Consider the following 21,152-nt stretch of genomic DNA (forward strand, 5'->3'; position numbering starts at 1 on the left):
TTCTGCCTCCCGAATGCTGGCATTAAAGGCAGCATGTGCCACTTGCCTGGCTGTTTTGGGTTTTTGAGAGAAGGTCTCATATAGACCAGGCCGGCCACAAATTCATAGAGATCCACCTGCCTTTTGGGATTAGATGTATGTTCCATCATGCCTGGCTCAAGAATCTGATTTAAAAAAAAAGGGGGGGGGCGGGAGAGGGATCTCCCTGTGTAGCCTTGGCTGGCTTGCAGCTCACTTTGTAGATTAGGCTGACCTCAAACTTACAGAGATCCACTGTCTCTGCTTGCTGAGTGTTAGGATTAAGGCTATCACCTGGCCCAAGAGTCTGATTTTTTTAAAACTAAATTTCTGAGCCATCAAGGGCAAGTGGGAAGAGGTTTGTGGCTCCCAAATCCAGTCCAGAAAAAAAAAAAAGAAAAAAAAAACACTCCATTTTTGAGGATCCAAGCACTTCCTTTCTAGGGAAGAACAAAATGTATCTGGATGATAGTACTGGTTACAGTTAGGTTTGGGCCAGTGAAATGGCTCAGCAGGTAAAGCACTAGCTGAACAGCCTGCCAAGCCGAGTTTGATTCCTGGAACCCATGTAAAGGTGGAAGGAGAGAGCTAATTCCATGAAGTTATGTCTGATCTCCATGCATGTGCATTTGCACCCTTCTGCCAGTGCGTGTGTGTGCACGCGCGCGCGCGTGCGCGCGCGCACACACACACACACACACACACTATTGGAAAAGTCATGCATGGGAAATGGATTTGCATTCTGTTTCTACCTTTGTTTCAGTGGTTGTAACAAAGCACCACAAACTAGGTGACTCATGAACAATAGGATATTACTAACAGTTCTTGGGAAATCCAGAGTGCAGAGCAGCAGATCTGATGTCTGGTGAGAATCCACTATGTTCAGACAACTTGTATCTTCTTGAGGCATAAGGGACAAGCGACTAGTTCTTCGGAGCCTCTCTTATGGGCATTAATACTATTCATGGTGGCAGTGTCTTATGACTTGAATTTCTGGTGGCCCCACTTCCTAGTACTCTCACATTGGATTTCAGCATAGGGACATGGGGGCTTTACAGACACCGGAGCATAGCATCCTGCCTTTCAGTAGCTATGGGGGCCCATGTTAGAAATCACTGTGAGTTTTATTTTGTTATTTGCAAAATAGGAATAAAAGTCCATTTCATGTGTTTTTTAATAGACTTTAGTGAAGTAATAGATTTCCAACGGCTAACTAGAGTTGGCATCCAATGTATGAGCTACTAATACTGTCCCTCATGAGAAGTGAGAGTCAAGTGCCCTTACTTAGGGCTGTTTGTGGCAGGATGGTATTTGACCTTTGTGTGGGCTGAGCTCAGCTCTCTGAGCAGCCCATTCCTGTTCGCCATAGCCTCCAGGAACCTGCCACTGCTGCTGAACCTCCTTTCCCTGGTGCAGCTGAGGAATGAGTCGGAGCAAGAATTGGATAGCACAGCCATGAAACTGCTTCATCAAGGTACCTTGGCTGCTTGAGACAGTGCCCACAGGCCTGGGACTGAGTACGGCAGGGCCCACTCGGTTTGGAAGATGTGAACAGCCAGTCTGTTCCTGGGGACGTCTTTTGGCTCTCTCTATTCATTGTAAAGGAATATTTGGGAGACACCAAACAAACAAACAAACCAAAACCCCAAATAACAAACTAACAATCAGTATGTGGTAGGCACCAGCTCTAGTTAAGTCAGAAAGGCGTTTGCATGTTAGCTATCGATAGCTGGGTGGACAGTAAGAATGGGTCATCTCTCTGTAGGGTTGAGACACAAATACATATTTTGGTAGATGTGTAGTGCTTGGCACACAAAGGCCTTCTGGATACAGTTTGTGTCAGGTCATGCTTCCTGACCAGCTGTGTTCCCTGCCTCACAGTTGACTCACATCTCTGGCCATTTAATTCACAGTTCTCTGGCATCTTTCTTTTTAAAAATATTTTTTATTTTTATTATTGTGATCCCCAGAACTTAAGAGGGAGGAGGATCAGGAGCTCAAGGTCATCCTTGGTTATATAGTGAGTTCAGGGCTATCTAGACTACATTAAATCCTAACTCCTATCTCAAGTATGTACACACACACACACACACACACACACACACTCTCTCTCTCTCTCTCTCTCTCTTTCTCTCTCTCTCTCTCTGTCTCTCTCTCTCTCACACACACACAGAATGATTTTGATTATTCTGACAAAGAATAACAGGCTGAAACCTACATGTGAAATATAGAAGACATTTACATACAATTCTTGAGTCCCTCTGTCAGAGAGAGGAAAGGACTGTATTTCTGGAGTAGTGGTGCTGTTGAGGGAAGACTTACTTGCCCAGTTGACAACGGACCAAGTGAGAAGTCCAAGAGTGAGACGGCTGTCAAAAAGGGAAAAGGGCCTTAGGTAGGCTTACTGGGACGATGGAGAGGTGAGTGGTGCTTCTAGGATGAGAGGGAAATGTTCTCTGGAGCTCTGCTCTTTGGTGTCATGACTGCTCTGTTCAGGAATGCAGATGAGCCATCCAGTGACAGAGATAATCTGCCAACTGAATATTTTTTTTATTTTTTGTTTTTTATTGTAGAGACAAGCTCTTGGTAGATAACCCATGATGGCTTCAAACTTGGAATTGTTTTTGCCTCAGCCCCTTGAACACTGGTTATCACAGATGCATGCTACCATGTCTGGCCTGAGCCAAATCATTCTGAACCAATTTTTTTTTTTTTGAGACAGTGTTTCTCTGTGTAACATCCCTAGCTGTGCTGGAACTCACTATGTAGACCAGGCTGGCCTTGAACTCAGTGAGATCCACCTGACCACCTGACTCCTCCCTCCAAGTGCTGGGGTTAAAGGCGTGTGCCATACTGCCCAACTATGAACCAATGCTCTATCGCATCCTCCCATCCACTTTTCTTGCCAAATCAGAGGCTAACATGGAGGATTTCATCTTCATGGTCTTTTCACATTGTTATTTCTTCCTCAAATGAGCATGCTCCCTCTAGGCAGCCTCAATTGTGCGTCTTATCACTCATGGCAGAAGTCACAAAGCCGACATTATTATTCAGGGTGTATGATTTGTATGTGACCACAGGCATGTGTGTGGGAGTCAGAGGTTAGCTCTGTGGTGCCTGTTCCCTCCTTATGTCTTCTTGTAGGTACTAGGGAGTGAACTCAAGTTTTCAGTCCTTGTGACAGGTGCTTATACACACTGAGCCGTCTCAGCAATAATTCTCTTTAAAATTTTGTTTATTACACCACAGCTCATTATAATATGGATCCGTATGTGTTTTCAGGGGTTGCAATATTGTTTGGTTTGTCACGCATTTTGGGGGACATCCTTGTACTCACATATATTGTGGACCACATTTATCAAGGAAGCATGCTATCCCACATGGAGAAAAATGGCTACCCTGGGATTTCTCCATGGATGCTCCACCCTCACATGGCTTAAGCTTAATTGCCTATCTTTTTAAAAAAGATTTTATTTATTTATTATGTATACAACATTCGGCTTCCATGTATATCTGCACACCAGAAGAGGGCACCAGATCTCATAACAGATGGTTGTGAGCCACCATGTAGTTGCTGGGAATTGAACTCAGGACTTCTGGAAGAATAGTCAGTGCTCGTAACCTCTGAGCCATCTCTCCAGCCCTAATTGCGTATCTTAACCACTTTATCAGAGGCCATGCAATTGCTCCACTCTGAGTCATCTTTGGTTGTATAATGTTTGTAATGTTGCATTCCTCTTCCTGGGGAGATGTAAGGAAATGTCTGTTTGGCTCAGATGGGGCACTGATAGACCAAAGAGGATTCAATCCCAGCTCAGCCAATGAGAGGTTAGTGGAATTAAGACAGGCAGTGGTGGCGCACGCCTTTAATCCCAGCACTTGGGAGGCAGAGGCAGGCAGATCTCTGTGATTTTGAGGCCAGTCTGATCTACAAATCCACACAGCCAGGACTATGCACAGAGAAGCCCTGTCTCCCTTGAACCCACCCCATAAAAGAATATGGGTGACTCAAAGGTAGCAGTATCACTGAAAAGCCTAGCCAGGTGTGGTGATGCATTCTTTTAATCCCAGTCCTTAGAAGGCAGAGGCAAGAGGATCTCTGTGAGTTTGAGACCAGCATTGTCTACATAGGGAGTTCCAGGACAACCATGGCTACATAGAGAGACCCTGTCTCAGCAGAAGAAGGGGGAGGAGAAAGTGGAAGAGTAGTCCTGCTCCAGCATAGAAAGTTCATGGAAAGCTACAACACTAGAAACCCCAACCTGAATTTCGGTGATTGAATAGGAGTCAAGTTAGCCAGAAAGCAATGATATAAGAAATAGAACCCACCAGATATAAGGGTTCTGCCTGTAACCGTAGAATTCTAGAGGTCGAGGCAGGAAGACTATAAATTCAAGATCAGCCAGGACTATACAGCAAGATTCTGTTTTTTAAAAAAGAAAGCTTGGAGTGGTGGTACGCACCCATAATCCCAGCACTTGGAAGGCAGAAGTCGGAGGATCACCATTGTCAGCAGTGTGAATTTGTGGCTAGTCCAGCATACATGAAGCCCTTCTCTTCAAAACCAGAGAGGGAAGGTGGAAGGAAGAAGAAAGAGGTAGAGGCAGGAGGATAGCAAATGTAGGGAATTGTCCATACAGAATAACAGAATCTCCTTGGAATGCAACAGAGATGATTAAGTGGCTGGATGGTTTTAGGGAATGAGGATCATTGCTAAGGTAGCAGGCACACACAGTGGGACTATTCCCTTGACAAGTGAACGCATAACTGTGTTTCAGATTGCCAGTTGGTTGTGGCTGGCTTATTTGGCTTATACAGATGGAGGGTGTGAGTAAACTTACCTTCAAGGTTGTCATCATTCTTTTTTCTACTGGCTATAACATAATGTTTGTGTTCTCCCCCGAGACTGGCATCTGAAACTAGCCAGTTGTTGGCCAGCGTCTGTGTGAAGTGTAAGAGTACTTAAACCATGAGTTCTGTGCCATAGGCTACCTGTGGATTCTGGTTTCTTGCAGTGAGCAAGCTGTGTGGGAAGTGTAGCCCTGCAGATGTAGATATCCTGCAGCCTTCCTTCAACTTCTTGTACTGGAGTCTTCATCGGACTACACCCAGTAGCCAGAAAAGAGGTACAGGGGCCCAGGTAGAGTCACTGAAGAGGCCAGTGTCAGGGGTCCTTGGTGCCCTTGGGTTTTTCTTCTTAAAAAATATCTAGGTGTTTGTGTGTGGTCGACAATGATGAGACTCTTTGATTTTGATAGTTCGTGATTCTTCAATGTGCAAGGCTCCTTCGATCCCCCAATGAGCCGTTTGTTTGTTTTTATATGCTTGAGGCCCTGTCAGGCACTGAACACCATAGAGGTATTAAACTAGATGCTGCCTCTCCCCTCTTCTCCCTGCAGCTGCTGCTGTACTGCTGAGCAGCACAGCTTTGGTTGAGCTTCTGGAGAAGATGCTGGCCCTCACCTGGACAGAAGCAGGCTCTCCCAGGACTCCACTGCTCTGCTCTGCCTGGCTGCTCGCTGCCTCCTTCTCTGCCCAGCAGCACAATGGCAATTTGCAGGTTAGTGTCTCTAGTGCCCCACCTTTGAGACTTGAGATAGCACTTAAAGAAGTGGTAAAATCCTGAGTTCTGTCCCCAGTTCTGTGGCATATTAGCTGTGTGACCTTGGCAAAATACTCAACTGTGCTGAGTTTCAGAGTTTTTACATACAAAGTGGGAATCGAAGGGGTTGGGGTTATTGACAACTTGGTTTAAAGTGTTCTTTTTAACACGAATGGATCACCTACATGTCAGGCTGTATTCTGGGTACAGAGAAATAAAAATGCTTATAGCATTTGTGCTACCCTTAAGGAATGTGTTTTCTAAGGAAAGCCTTGAAGGAAGACTGTACTTGGCAAAGGCAGTGGGGAAGGTGCTCCCAGGCAGAGAGTACAGTATGAACAAGGGCATTAAAATGCACAAATTTAGGACATGGGTATGTCTTTAGTGATGAGCTGATATGTGTGGCTAGAATGAGGGAGTGAACAGATAGATTGGGTTAGACAAGAAGGCGGGAGCCAGCTGGGACCTTGTGGTGCCCAGTGGCAAGATGCAGAGTGCCACATGTAGTTAGCTGTCGTTGTCACTGTTGGAGGTGGATGCAGGGAACACGAGAGCAGTGGACATCTACATAGAAAACCTTCTGGAGGACCTTGTCATCCCAATGCCCTTTGTGAGCTCCACTCTGGGCTACTACATATTCAAGTATCTCTTCCCCAAGCTCCTCCTCATGGACAGAAACCATCTCTAAGCTTCACAGTATTTGCCCAGCACCCCAGCACTGCCAGGCTAGTGATGGCCACACAGTTCATCTGTTAGAAGGGAAATTGGTTTTGGCTCCTGTGGAAGTGACAAACTGTAGCAGTTATGTGCTATGGCAGACACTGTATGGTATTGCCTAGGGCCATTTTTTGTTTACTATTTATTTATTGAGACAGGATTCCTCCGTAGATTAGGTTGATCTCCACCTCACAGAGATCTGCCTGCTGCCACCACTGGAATGGTGGGATTAAAGGCATGTATAACCATGTCTGTCTCTCTGTCTCTCTCTCTTTTATTGAGATAGGGTATCATGTGGCCCAGACTGGCCTCAGATTTGTTATGTAGCTGATTCTGGCCTTTAACTCGTCGTCCTCCTGCCTCTATCTCCTAGATGTGATTTTATAGGTGTGTGTCACTGTGATTGTGCCATGATTGATTCAGAACAGAAACCTTCCCTGTTTTTCTCTGTGAGGAGTTTGGGCCACTCACACTTCTGTGGTGACATGCCTGGGTAGAAGAAGCCTGTCCCTCCTTCATCCCTCCTGACTGTGCCTGGCCATCAGCATGTGCCTAGCTGACCACCTGCTTCCACCCAGCTCCACTGCCTTAATTCAGTCTAGGATGTTTAAGGAATTTTTTTTTTTTGAGACAGGGTTTCTCTGTGTAGCTTTGGAGCCTATCCTGGCACTCACTCTGGAGACCAGGCTGGCCTCGAACTCACAGAGATCTGCCTGCCTCTGCCTCCCGAGTGCTGGGGTTAAAGGCGTGCGCCACCAACAACCAGCAAATTTCTTTGTGCTAGTCTCTGAGCCAAGCAGAGTAGTAGTTGCTGCCCTCTGACAGCTTGTGTTCTGGTGGAGAGCAGAATAGATGGGCCGCTCTGTCTAGCTCCTCAATTTGGACATTAGGCTTATGTTTACTTACAGTAACCAGTCTCCCAAAGAACTCTGGAGGCAGTGAAAGCAGGAAGTACTGTTTTTCATAGATGAAGAAAGCAAGGCAGGTTGAGAGAGATGCTGTGCCTTACCTATTATGTTTATATAGGGATTCACTATAATTCAGGCTGGCCTTGAACTCACAATCCTCCCCTCTCAAGGAGACAGTAGGCATGTGCCACCACATTTGGCTAGAGCTAAGGTTTTGATTTGGTGTGTCCAACTCTAGGTCTTCTGAGTTAGGTGAGTAGAGCCAGAGACCAAACTGCAGATTAGGCTGAAGAAGGCTTCCTGGAGGCTATCGATGTTTGGGAGGACTTCAGAGAAGAATGAGTTCTCTAGGTTCAGACTTGATTGTCCTCCTCACACTCCTGACGTCAGGATAGTACGGCTCAGAGGGCTATGTTGCCTCAAGTCTTGATGTAACAGGTGCAACAGGAGGAGGGCAGGCCACTTTCTACCCGCGCCTCTAGAACACCGATTGCACTTAACACTCCCACCCCTTCTCTGCCAGGTCCATCAGACATTATCTGTAGAACTGAACCAACTATTAAAGGCTCTCAGCTTTCCAAAGAAAAAGTCTGCACTGCTGTCAGGTATGGTGTGGACTTCCCAGCAGGAGAAAAATACCTTTCCTTGGATTCTTAGATAGGACCACCCATCCGGACCATAATTCTTTATCAGCACCATTTCCCCTCCTGGGTGGAAGATAGGGGATGAAGAGGAACAGGGTGTCAGTAGTCTCCTCTTTCCAGCTGCCATCCTACGATTCCTGCGGACAGCCCTGCAGCAAAGATTTTCGTCTGCCTTGGTGGCTTTGGTGCCCTCAGGGGGTCAACCACCGCCAACTCCTGAGGATACTGTCCTAGCTCCATTGGGAACATCGCAAGTGCTATCCCTGCTTATTGGGCTTCAGAACCTCCTGGTGCAGGTAAGGCTCTGGCTGAGTGGGGTGGGAACTCCAGTTCTCATGACAGCAGGAAAAGATGGCTTCCTCTCAGGAGACTAGTGTTTCCATCAGAGCAGCCATGTGTCACATAGGTGAAATCCCAGTGTTTGGGAGGTGGAGGGAGGAATATCAGGAGTTCATGATCATGGTATTACAGATGTCTAGAGGAACAGAACAGATAAGACTGAATAGGTAGCAAAAGGAGTCTATTAGATTGGCTGCCTGGCCCAGCTTGTATCAGTCCCACACTAGAGAGGCTATCTATTCCTGACTGATGCCTCTGGGGGCTGAGATCGGGGCCAACCGAATGGCCCCGGGTCCATCCCTGAACTGGGGAGTGCTGGACCGGGAAACTCCTAGCTATCCAACGGTGATAAAGACAAGACACAACTTGTCATTTCAGGAGGGCTGTCAGTCCATGCTGGAGTCTGGAGTGCACAGTTTACTCAAGCATCCTCTTAAATAGCTTTCCCACAGTGGGGGTTACAGCAGAAGACATCTACTATCATGTATAAAGCTGATATCCAAAAATTCTTTTAACCCTAGCAGCACACCTAAACATTCCCTAGGCACCTAAACAAGTGCTCAGAACGCACCCAGGGCCTAGGTCTGTTGTTATGCAAACTAGGAGACATTCTCCACAGAGGCCAAGCCATCCATGGGTAATTAGCTGGCATCTGAAAGACAAGCTCCTGGGATAGAGTTTGAGGCCTGTATCCCAAATATCATAATTGATAATTGGCATACAAAATACAGTTTTGTAATTGGTTTTTGACATTTTTCTCTTTTACCTCTTTGGTGGCCTGTCACCCAGCTCCCAAATAAATACACCGAGACTTATTCTTTCTTATGAATGCCCGGCCCTAGCTTGACTTGTTTCTAGCCAGCTTTCCTAACTTAAATTTTCCTGTTTCTCTTTAACTAGCTTTTTGCCTTTATTCTATATATCATTCTTTCCTACTTACTCTGTGGCTGGCTATGTGGCTGGGTGGCTGGCCCTGATGTCCTCTTCTCCTTTTTTCACTCCTTGCTCTTCCCTAGATTTCCTATCTATTCTCTCTGCCTGGCAGCACTGCTTAACCCTCTCCTGTCTAGCCATTGGCCATTCAGCTCTTTGTTAGACCAATCAGGTGTTATAAGCAAGCAAAGTAACAGTAACACAGCCTCACAGAGTAAAACAAATGCCACATAAAAGAATGCAACACATCTTTGCATCATTAAACAAATATTCCACAGTGTAAATGAATGTAACACATCTTAAATTAGTATTCCACAATACAGTTCTGATTCTGTAAGACCCCCGGAAGCTCAGGCCTCCAGGATCTCAGCCCAGGACCGAGGCCACCCCAATCACCACTCGGAGTCGAAAGCTTGATGCAAACAGCACAAGGCTTTATTGTTGTTTAACGAGCTAAACCCATGTTAGCTGGGGTCTTTCATCCACCCACCATGGCGGATGGCTAGGAAAGACAGCTAGAAGCGTCTGCATAGAGACCTTATAGGGCAACATAAGGGGAGTCTCTATGGGTACACACAGGCTCAGGATTGGTGTGCCTCTAGGCTTGGAGGGTTTGTCCTGTGTTGATTGGTCAACTGGTTGTTATGGCCCATAGGATCTCTCAGGGTGGTTGCTATGCTCTGTGCGTCATTGCTGTGTACTTGTCCGTAAAGCACACCCAGAGTCGTAAAGCATAGCACCACCACCTAACTTCTGATTGGTCCCTTGCCACGAGACAGACATCTGACTTCCTAGTGACCAAGGCAAGGTCAGGGCAAGCACGTGTTCAGCTGTTATGGCTGCCAAAATGGGGAGCTGGTCCCTTCAGTTCCAACTGTGGCTGTCTCTACACTGGAGAGGTTGAGAATCAGTAGCTACTTAGCCCACGAGGCTGGATACATCCATAGGCCCATTCTGGTGCTGAACATCTAGAGGGTTTCCAAAGAGCTACTGGTCTTCAGTCCATGTTGGAATGCTGGAGGAACTGGGTTCTGATGCCAGTGAAGGATGGTGGTGGCAGCAGCAAGAGGGCAGATAGACTTGTGAACAGGGTAGAAGGACTGACCCGTGAGACACAGAGAGCAGGCACAAAGCAGCAGCCATCCCCTCTGACATGCTTACAGCTGGGCCGCTATGGACGGTCCTCCACCTCAGTTAGCCTAATCAGGAAAATCCTTCACAGGTGTGCCCAGACTCAGTGAAACTGAAGCCAAGGTTAACTATCATAGCTGTCCTTAGAATATAGAGAATTCAAGGTTAACCTGGGCTGTCTGAGACCCTATCTAAACAAAATACCCAGCAATGACAAGCAAAGCCAGAGTTCACTGACTGAGAAGTCTGGAGTAGTACTGCCTTCAAACACAGGATCTCAGGCTAGAGCACCTCTCCCACAGCGCAGCTCTGTGCTTCTCATTGCTGCAGAAGCAGCAGCTCCAGGTTGATAGCCTTAATGGAACGAAACTCTTTCCTTGAAGTTCCTGAAATTGAGTCTCCTTAGTCTGGAGTGGGTTATAGTCACCATGCTAGCTTGGCCTGGGTTAGTGCCTGCTGGAAGCTGGAACATATGTTCAACTCTGTACAGCCTGCATGAACTGAGCATGAGAGAAGGATGCTTCTCCAAAGTAAAATTGTTTTCAAGGGAGAATGGATTCTGGCCAAACAGAACAGATGTTTCCCCCAGAGGTGTTTGTATTTTATAGCCCAGAGGATTCTTAGAGATTATTGTTTATCCAGCCATCTCATACTAAACCTGTAAACTCTGCATGAGGGCCTGTGAAGGGCATTTGACACTCCAGGAATTTTCCATGTACTAGGCAGTGGTTGCTAGATCCTGTCCTGTGGCATATCTGTACACAAGGCTTTAGGTTCTTAGGGACTCATGAACCTGCCATGTCACAGCCCTCATCTCTCCCCTTTTTACATCAGTCTTTCCCATCAGACCAAAATCCTCAGAGGGCAGGGACTAAGTGGTTCAATTTTGTGTTTCCTTCTTCCAGAAATCAAGGGCTGGGCATGGTGTCACATGCCTGAGTCCCAGCACTCAAGAGGTAGAAAGCAGGCAGATCGCCTGGTGGTGGTGGCACACATCTTTAATACCAGCACTTGGGAGGCAGAGGCAGGGGCAGGTGGATCTCTGTGACTTTGTGGCCAACCTAGTCTACAGAGCAAGTTCCAGGATAGGCTCCAAAGCTACACAGAGAAACCCTGTCATGAAAAACCAAAATAGATAGATAGATAGATAGATAGATAGATAGATAGATAGATAAGCAGGAATCAGATTAGACTAAAGCATTAGCATCAGGTTTCTATGTGTAGGTGTGCCTGCTGTGTGTGTGTGTGTGTGTGTGTGTGTGTGTGTGTGTGTGTGTGTGTGTGTGTGCACACGTGCGTGTGCCTGCGCGCTTGAGTGTGTGTTTGTGTCTAAGTGCACATGAGTGCCCAGGTACACTTGTGTGCCCACACAAATGGAAGGGAGAGCAGAGGACGGGCATTGTTGTTCTTCAGGCACTATCCACCTCGTGGGTTGTTGTTGTTTCTGTTGTATTTGTTTTTTTGAGGCAGGGTTTCTCTGTGTAGCTCTGGCTGTCCTTGAACTCACTCTTCAAGACCAGGAGAATCTCTGTGAGTTTGAGGATAGCCTGGGCTACAGAGTGAGTTCCAGGACAGGCTCCAAAGCTACACAGAGAAACCCTGTCTCAAAAAAAAAAAAAAAAAAAAAAGAAGGAAAAAAAAAAAAAAGGTGGGGCCTTGCCTACTTCCCGTCTCTTTCTTTCTCTGTCTGCTTCTTTCTCTGTTTTTCTTCTGCCACTCTTGTCCCCAGGGACTGGTCTCTGCCCTCCTCCCTGCCTGCTTCTCTCTCCTCTTCCAATAACCCTTCTGTGTGAGTCCTTCCAACAGTTTCGTTTCAAATATAACATCTGGTGTGCAGGATATCTGATATGACCCCAAAAGGGGTCATGGCTCACAGGTTAAGAACTGCTGGCTTAGCAGGTAAGAGCCCTGGCTCCTCTTCTGAGATTCAAGTTTCATTCCCAGCACCCACATGGTGTCTCACAACCCTCTGTAGCTCCAATTCTAAAGGCCCTTGGGGTCCTTTTCAGACCTTCACAGGTACCAGGCACATATGTGGTGCATAGACATATTTACAGGCAAAACACCCATGCACATTAAAAATAAAAGAATAATTAAAACAAAAATACAGATAATCTTTTTAACCCCACTCAGCTGAATAAAGTTGTCCAGGATTGTGCAGCTGTTACAAGACCAAGCAAGGATTCAGCCATAGCCATGTCTGCCCCATGACCTCAGCCGAGGCTGTACCACTTTCTGATGGATAGAATAAAGGGAGTATGAGATTTATTTTTTTAAAGATTTATTTATTTATTTATTTATTATACAGTTTTCTGTCTGCATGTATTCCTGCAGTCAAGAAGAGGGCACCAGATCTCATTATATATATGGTTGTGAGCCACCATGTGGTTGCTGGGAATTGAAGAGCAAGCTGTGCTTTTAGCTGCTGAGTCATCTTGGGACAAGGTTTCTCTGTATAGCTTTGGAGCCTGTCCTGGAACTTGCTCTGTACACCAGGCTGGCCTCCAACTCACAGAGATCCTCCTGCCTCTGCCTCTGCCTCCCGAGTGCTGGGACGAAAACACTGCATAAACCAGCTGTGGTGGCGTATCTAGTCCAGTACAGAAGGCAAAAGGTTCTGAAGTTAAGGGCATGCTTCGATACTTGAGTCATTACCAGACTAGTCTGATATGCATGAGACTCCATTTTAAGGTAAAACAGTTTTAGTTGGGTGTACAACCTGAGCAGGTGGCAGGAAGATTGAAAATTTGAGATTAACCTGGGCCATGAGGCACACATCTGTCTCAAAAGAAGCCAAAACTAAACAACAGAAAACTTTATTGAGACGTAACTCACATGCTAAAATTTACCACTGTAACTATATGACTGTATGAATTTTAACAAATACATGGTTTTTGTTTGTGTTGGTTTGATTTGTTTTTCTGAGACAGGGTTTCTCTGTATAACCCTGACTGTCCTGGAACTTACTCTGTAGACCAGGCTGGCCCTGAACTTAGAGATCTGTTTGCCTCTGCCTCCTGAGTGATAGAATTAAAGGTGTTTGTTGTCACTCCTGGCTAAAAATACATGGTTTTGTAAACACCATCACAATGTGGAACATTTCTGTCATTCTAGAACATTTCCCCATTGCCACTCATGTCCCCTCCATGACCCTTTACAAACATTGATCTGCTTTCTGTCACTATACTATTATCTTTTATAGAATTTTATATAATCATATAATATTTGGGCTTACATTTAGCTAGGTTCTATCATTTAGCTTAATGGCTTTGAGATCCACTTAGTATGTATATCAGTAATTAATTTTTTTATTATGAAATGGTATTCCTTTAATAGCTACACTACAATTTGTTTATCCATTCACTTAAAAAGAGAAAGTTTGGATTTCTAGACAGTTGGCAACTATAAATACGTTGTTGGTTGTTTTTACTCTTTGTTCTTTTGGGGGACCTGCCATCCAGCTCCCAAATAATCAAACATGGAGGCTTATTATTTCTTATAAATGCTTGACCATAGCTTGGCTTGTTTCTTGCCAGTTTTTCTTAACTTTGAATTATCCCATCTATCTTTTGCCTCTGGGCTTTTACCTTTCTCTATTTCTGTATGTCTTTTTTTTTCCCCCCCTTCTTACTCTGTGTCTGGCTGGGTGGCTGGCCCGTGGAGTCCTCCTCTCCTCCTTTTCTTATTTCTTGATCTCTTTTCTCTCTTTTTTTTCCCTTCTATTTATTCTCTGCCTGATAGCCCTGCCTATCCTTTTTCCTGCCTTGCTATTGGCCGTTCAGCTCTTTATTAGACCAATCATGTGTTTTAGACAGGCAAAGTAACACAGCTTCACAGAGTTAAACAAGTGCAACATAAAAGAATTTGACACTGGGCTGGAGAGATGACTCAGCAGTTAAGAGCATTGGCTGCTCTTCCAGTGGACCCAGGTTCAATTCCCAGCACCCACATGGCAGCTCACAACTGTCTGTAACATGAGTTCCAGGGGATCTGACATCTTCACACAAATAAAATAAAGTTAAATAAATTTTAAAAAGAATGTAACACATCTTTGCATTATTAAGCAAATGTTTCATAGCATAAACAAATGTAAAACATCTTAAAATAATACTCTACAACATAAATACAGTTACTCTTAAATTAAAAAACAGTATTTTTGAGACAAGGTATTATGCAGTTCTGGCTTGCCTTGAATGCCTGATCACTTGCCTCTGCCTTGCAGTACTGGGATTTCAGTTATGTACTGCTACTCCCAGCTCTGAATGAATTAGCTCTTACTGCTATAGTACAAATTTGTATGTGAATACATAAAGATTCATTCATCTTGGGTGAGTACCCAGAAAGGGGCTTGTTTGGTCAAATGATGTGTTAGTGATCTGTTTGTTTCTCTGTAATGAGTTACCAAAAACATAGTGACATAAACATCCCCCAACAGTCCTGTTAATCCTCTCACAGTTCTATAGGTCAGAAGTTTGGGTGAATTCACCTAGATTGTCTATTAGGTTAGTAGTGTCTTTGTGTAGTGGTAGGGATCAAACCCAGTGTTCTTACATACTAAGCAAAAGCTCTGTCACTGGGGTTTCCACTTGGACCCACCTGGCTAAAATCAATGTTAACCAGGTTGGGAGCTTATCCAGGGGAAGTAAACTCTTCTCAAGGGCCTCTTTCAGTTCTTGACACAGGCCTTCCATTTTCAATACAACAATGGCACATGAGTCTTACACGTGGTCACTCTGGTTCTTCTGCCATAGGACAGAGAAAACTTCTAAAAGATTCACAGGGTCTCAGTCTTTTTAATTTTAGCTCCTGGTGAATATAGTGACTATTTCATAGTAGTATTAATTTGTATCTCCCTAATGACTAGTGATAGTGATTTTTTTCATGTGTTTGTTGGAGTTTAAAGTTTTGTTTGGCAGAAGGTTCTGATGTTGAAAAATTGATATCTACTGATTTGGATACACTGCAAAGTCTTCCAGTGTCTAATTGGTGCACCTTTAATGGGTCCCAGGGTCCATCTCCTTTTTTAAAACAAATCACTCTTTCAAAAAAGGTAACTTAGGGGGTTGGAGAATTCCCTCCTCTTGCAGAGATCTGGTTTCAGTTTCCAGCATTCACATAGTTTTGCTGACAACTGTCTTTGACTCCAGTTCCCAGAGATCCAGTGCCCTTTTCTGCTCTCTGTGGGCACTGTGTTCACATGGTACACGTTCATACATACATATACTCACACATATAAAATAAAAATAAATAGATCTTTGGGGGATGGAGAGATGGCTCAGTGGCTAAGGTCACTGGTTATTCTTGCAGAGGACCCTGGTTCAGTTCTCAGCAACAACATAGTAGTTCACAATCATCTGTAGCTCCACTTCTTGCCTCTGAGGGCACCTGGCACACATATGGTGCATAGACATACATAAAGGCAAAACACTTATACACATAAAATAGAAGTACTTTTTAAAAAGTTTGTTACAGCTGTGTGCCGTGTTGTACTCCTAATCTTAGCATGTGAGTAGCAGAAGCAGGAGGATTGCCACAAGTTGAGGTCAAACTGATCTTTGCAGCAGAATCTAAGTCAGCTGGGTATATTATAGTGAGGCTTGTTGCAAGAGAAATAAAGAGGTATATGTCACAAAGTGTTATTTAAGAGCAGCATTGTGCTCTGTACATGGCAGACTGTAACATAAATAAATGATATTGGGGGTTCAAGCTTCAAGATGAAGATCAGAAAAGCAAAGCAGCAGGCACTAGCTCTCTCTTTACCTCAGACTGAAAGGCAATACAGGCTCCACCAAACCTCAGACTGCTGTCTCTCCTCAGTGTGGCTGGAGAATCCTGAGACTTCAATGTCTTCCTATCCTCAGTGTGCCTGGAGAATGATCCCTATCCTCAATGTGCCTGGAGAATGAATGCTCTTGTCTTCAATGTGACTGGAGAATGAATGTCTGATACTGACCTTGCTCCTGTTTTATATACCTCCTTAATTCTGGGATTAATGACATGTGATCCCAGGTGCTGGGATCAAAGGCATGAGCTGTTTCTCTTGAAGATTGGATATATCTTATGTAGATCTGTGTGGCCTTGAACTCACAGAGAGCCATCTACCTCTTAATCCTGAGTCCTAGGACTAAAAGGTGTGCCACCACCTCCTATTTTTTGGCTGCTGGGATTAAAGGTGTGTGCCTGGCTCCTATGGCTTGTGACTGACTTAGCTTTCTGAATCCTCATGCAAGCTTTAATAAATCATAAATAATATGTCACCACAGCAGACGAATCTAACATGCTTTTTTTTTTTTTTTTTTTTTTTTTTTTTTCTCCTTGAGACTGGGTTTCTCTGTGCAGCTTTGGAGCCTGTTCTGGAACTCGCTCTGTAGACCAGGCTGGCCTTGAACTCACAGAAATCCACCTGCCTCTGCCTCTGCCTCCCGAGTGCTGGGACTAAAGGTGTGTGCCAACAACACCTGACATCTAACAAGCTTTTTAAAGTTATCTACAGGACTGTATTCCATATCTGAAAAACTGAAATCTAAATAACCAAAAAACAACTTTTTCTTAGTTAAAATTAAACCTTGCTGATGATTATATATATTCATTCATTCATCTAGAGAGTTTGGGGCCAGTTTGGACTGCATGAGATCCTATCAGAAAAACAGATAAATCCTGACTCTAATTCTGTTTTTGTTTTTCTGTTTTGTTTTTCAGAAAGACCCTCTTTTATCTCAAGCCTGTATTGGCTGTCTGGAAGCCTTGCTCGACTACTTGCATGCCAGGAGCCCAGACATTGGTAGAAACCTTCTTTATTCTCTCATTTTCCCATGATCAAGATTAGGAGTCAACCCTGTTATCTTACCGATCCAGTGCTTTGACTGCAAATGACACTGTCATGCCCATTTTACAGATGTGGGCAGAGTATCAGAGTGTTCAAGTGACCTACCTAACCATGGTCACAGTGCTCCTAAGTAGCAGAGACCTTCCAGTTGTCTACCTCTCATAGTCACAGGATAGACTGTGTCACTGAGAGTCCATATAGGTGGGTAGAAGTCCAGGCAAGAGACCTAATGAGTCCAGCCTGCCTAATTTCCTGCCTGCAGCTGAGCACCTCATTGTTTTTTTGTTTTTGTTTTTTTGTTTTTTTGGGTTTTTTTTTTTAAGCCAGTAGGAGAAACTCCTCCTTGGGCATACTCCTGGGTCCTGGATGAACAACATTAACCACCTGAGGACTGATGTTTCTTACAGCACTCCATGTGGCCTCCCAGCCTTGGAATCGGTTTTTGCTATTCACCCTCTTGGATTCTGGAGAGAATTCCTTCCTCAGACCTGAGATACTGAGACTTATGACGGTGGTAAGTGCAGAAAGGATGGCCCTATGGCTGGAAGATATCAGCAGGGTGGTGCTAAAAAGGACCAAAACATGGCAGTATTTTAGGTGACCCTAATCTTCAAGGAGCAGTGGAGTTGGGTAGCCTTCACCAAACAAGAGACCTACCAGGGATTTCCTGTGAATAGCTACATCTAACCTTAGGTCACATTTTCTCTTATTTCTTTCATGAAACAATGACCAGGGGCTGTTACCACAGGACAGGTCTAGGTACCAAGGATATGGCAGAGCCACATACTCTGCCTCCAGAGGTTCCTCACTCTAGAAAAGGAGAAAGGCAAGTAAATGAATAGTTAAGTTTGATATTTTGAATGAGTATTTGGCACATACTAATTCTTATTGAATAAGGAACAGAGGAACAAGCTCATGGATGACAGTGAAGGCCACCCACAAGTAAATCAGAGGAGAAAACACAGATAAAAGTAATTGCTTTTGTGATGTGTAGTAGTGTTTCAGCCGAAGCTTGAAGGGTTGATCAGTAAGCAGGAGGAGGTTACAGGAACTGCCTCAGTTCATCTTGGCCATGAGTTTGCAGTGCAAGGGTGGGGGAGGAGGGAGCCTGATGAAGAAATCACCAAGACCAGCTCTCTCAGGATCTCAGGCTACTTCATGTGCCCTGTTCCCCTGTGAGACATCCCCACCCATTCCCACCAGTGTAGAGCTTAAAAGCAGGACCTTGCACTTTAGAACAGTGTTCTCAGTGCAGTGCTGGGAACAGAGATGGTGTCTCCTCTAATTGTGGACATTTGGGGCTTCTCTTCTGGGCTAGCTTGTGCAGTACCGGAGCAGCAACATCCTGTCTGGTGAAGAGGTGGGTCGTATTTTGCAAGGTGCAGCTTTGGCGGACCTGTCAGCTCTCCCAAATGATACACTCCAGACTTTGCATGGCTTCTTCCTGCAGGTGAGCGGGAAAAGGATGCTATGCACTTGTAGGATGCTAGACCCTCTGTGGAAAGGGGAAGCTCTGGCCACTTAAGCCATTGGGAAGTAAAGAATATGGATGGTGGGGGACAGTTAGAGGGGACCTGTCTCTCCTGTCCCTTCTCCTACAGGTCCAGAGTGTGGGTCTCCTGACTGACCAAAAGACAATCCAGACCTTGCAGGCCTCCTTGGAGGGCCTTCGCTCCAGCACCTTCCCAGCCCAGCCACCCCTTCAAGACATGCTGTATCCTTTCTTGCATCTGGAGGCTTTGGCCTGGGCAGCATCACCAAGGCCATGGAGACTGTAGCATTATGCTTTTCCCCCAGTCCAAGTAGGGAGGGCTGATGACTGGTAAGTCCCTAAGAAACCCTGGGGTTGAGACCAGTCATGGTAGCACATACCTGTAAACCCCAGCACTCAGGAAACTGAGGCAAGAGGATCTTAATTTTTCATGCCAGCTTGGGCTACATAGCAACACCTTGTCTTATAGGATGAGAGATTGATTGATTTGCTGGGTGGTGGTGGCACACACCTTTAATCCCAGCACTCAGAAGGCAGAGGCAAGTGGAGCTCTGAGTTCAAGGCTAGCCTGGTTTACAAAGTGAGTTCCAGGACAGCCAGAGCTGTTACACAGAGAAACCCTGTCTCGAAAAGTGTGTGTGTGTGTGTGTGTGTGTGTGTGTGTGTGTGTGTGTGTGTGGTGGGGGCAGGGAATGAGCAAAGCTGTAAAGCCTAGCTGTCCTGGTAACCTGAGTTCCCTAGGTTATGATGTGCTGGAGACATTATGGTGCCTCTGTGTGTAGAGGAGGAACACTTCTAACCCATACTGGCTACTCATTTGCTATCCTTTCTCCTTTCATGAAACAGTTCCCTGATGTATTAGCAACTGCTTAGTTCCAATTTTGGAATCTATGCCACCAAGTTTAGAATCATCCATTCTCTTTTTAAAATAAAACATTTTAAGCCGGGCATTGGTGGCACACGATTTTAGTCCCAGCACTCGGGAGGCAGAGGCAGGTGGATCTCTGTGAGTTCGAGACCAGCCTGGTCTACAAGAGCTAGTTCCAGGACAGCCTCCAAAGCCACAGAGAAACCCTGTCTCGAAAAACCAATAAATAAATAAATAAATAAATAAAACATTTTAATTTTAGGTGCATTGGGATTTTGCCTGTATGTATGTATGTATGAGGGCATCAGATTCCCTGGAACTGGAGTTACAGACAGTTGTGAGCACCATGTGGGTGCTGGGAATTGAACCTGAGTACTCTGGAAGAACATTCAGGGCTCTTAACTGCTGAGCCATCTCTCCAACCTTGCATCCATGCTCTTATCTGACCATTCTTGCCCTTTTGGTGTTCTGGTAGTATGATATTCCCTCCCCTACCCCCTTAGCTCCATTTCTCCTATATTCTCCTTTCATGTTTCATACCAGCTGCCTTGGAGGTGTATCTGTTTCTCTGTCCCACATCAGAGACTGAGCCATAAGGACATAAAGACCCAGAAACAGATGTTGAGACCTGTAGACAAATTGAGGACAATTGTTGATGGAAAAATGACAACCACAGTCCTTCATCTGTAGCCATTTTTTTTTTTTTTTTACTTCATCGTGGAAATGGGATTGGGAAATAAAACAATTGGTTCACATTCCTGTGTGGGCTTTCATTCTAAATTCATCTTTCTGGAACTCGTTCCTCAGCTAGTCAGTTGGACACTGGGTTGTTTCAACAAAGGATGGAGAGAGACAGAGTGGAAATTGACAGCATTTAAGGAGCATGTGCAGAGTGCCTCATAGTTGTACATAGAGAACCTGAAGGAGACCCTGAGCTGGGAGGGTAGGGAAGGGTTTTGTGGTTGGAACTCTGAGAGGTACTTTACCTCAGTGGTCATGGGAGAGGTATAAATCTCAGACAAAGAAAATCAAACCCTCAGTCTGCCTCACTGAGCAAATCTGCCTCAGCAACCCTGTCTCAAGCCAGCCCTCTCAAAGCCCTTTTTTTATATCCACATGGGCAAGTGGTCATTTAACATCTACTGTAGCTGGCTGCTGGCCCACAACTCTGCCCACACCTGTTTGTTTATCAGCCCAGCCTGGGCCTCTGGCTCTAACTGGTCACTCCACCTGTTCCTCCCCCCCCCCCAACACCCCGACCTAGCTGTCCTGACACTTCCCAACCCCCACCCCCGAGCAAAACTGAAGATATATGAACAGATGGAGAACTGTGGTTTAGAAATTAATGGACTGGAGGGGCAAGTAGGGGGTGACCGCGTTCCGCGCTACGGGTTCTGCTAGTTAAAGGTTCTTTGGATCTTGTGAACTGCAGTTTAAAGAAGACAGAGATGAGAGACATCACCGCACTTACAGCGCCCGGGCAGCCAGGTTTCGGGCCTGGGTTTGCTGACGCGCTTTAAGCAAGGTAAAGGCTCCACTGCAGCTTAACTTCCTTCAACTAGACCAGGAAACAAGATCTGCGAGGCCTTCGCCTGGACCGCGCTGGAGCTGACAACTGCAGCGACAGGCACGGGAGCCCAGCAGGGGCGTGGCCGGAAGTGAAGTCAGCGGAGT

At 45.3% G+C, this 21,152-nt stretch overlaps 1 protein-coding gene and 1 long non-coding RNA gene across 2 annotated transcripts in view; one reads left to right on the forward strand and one right to left on the reverse strand.

Moving 5' to 3' along the window:
• Mei1 (meiotic double-stranded break formation protein 1) overlaps positions 1–20,223 on the forward strand; it is a 67,843-nt gene extending 47,620 nt beyond the window's left edge. Inside the window, exons 22-31 of the mRNA XM_027404110.2 lie at positions 1,395–1,492; positions 5,034–5,144; positions 5,418–5,578; positions 7,769–7,850; positions 8,010–8,185; positions 16,992–17,073; positions 17,526–17,632; positions 18,437–18,568; positions 18,720–18,832; positions 20,022–20,223. Of these exons, the coding sequence (XP_027259911.1) occupies positions 1,395–1,492; positions 5,034–5,144; positions 5,418–5,578; positions 7,769–7,850; positions 8,010–8,185; positions 16,992–17,073; positions 17,526–17,632; positions 18,437–18,568; positions 18,720–18,832; positions 20,022–20,067 (1,108 nt within the window). The 3' untranslated portion in view covers positions 20,068–20,223. The remainder of the gene's footprint in view (positions 1–1,394; positions 1,493–5,033; positions 5,145–5,417; positions 5,579–7,768; positions 7,851–8,009; positions 8,186–16,991; positions 17,074–17,525; positions 17,633–18,436; positions 18,569–18,719; positions 18,833–20,021) is intronic.
• On the reverse strand, positions 17,950–21,105 carry LOC113834513. The gene is made up of 2 exons (XR_003483074.2): positions 20,950–21,105; positions 17,950–18,562 (listed from the first exon to the last, which is right to left on the reverse strand). It is a non-coding gene; the product is annotated as an uncharacterized LOC113834513 (long non-coding RNA).
• Positions 21,106–21,152: the final 47 nt, after the last annotated feature.

The sequence above is a fragment of the Cricetulus griseus genome, chromosome 2, assembly GCF_003668045.3.
Source record: "Cricetulus griseus strain 17A/GY chromosome 2, alternate assembly CriGri-PICRH-1.0, whole genome shotgun sequence".
NCBI classification, from domain to species: domain Eukaryota; kingdom Metazoa; phylum Chordata; class Mammalia; order Rodentia; family Cricetidae; genus Cricetulus; species Cricetulus griseus.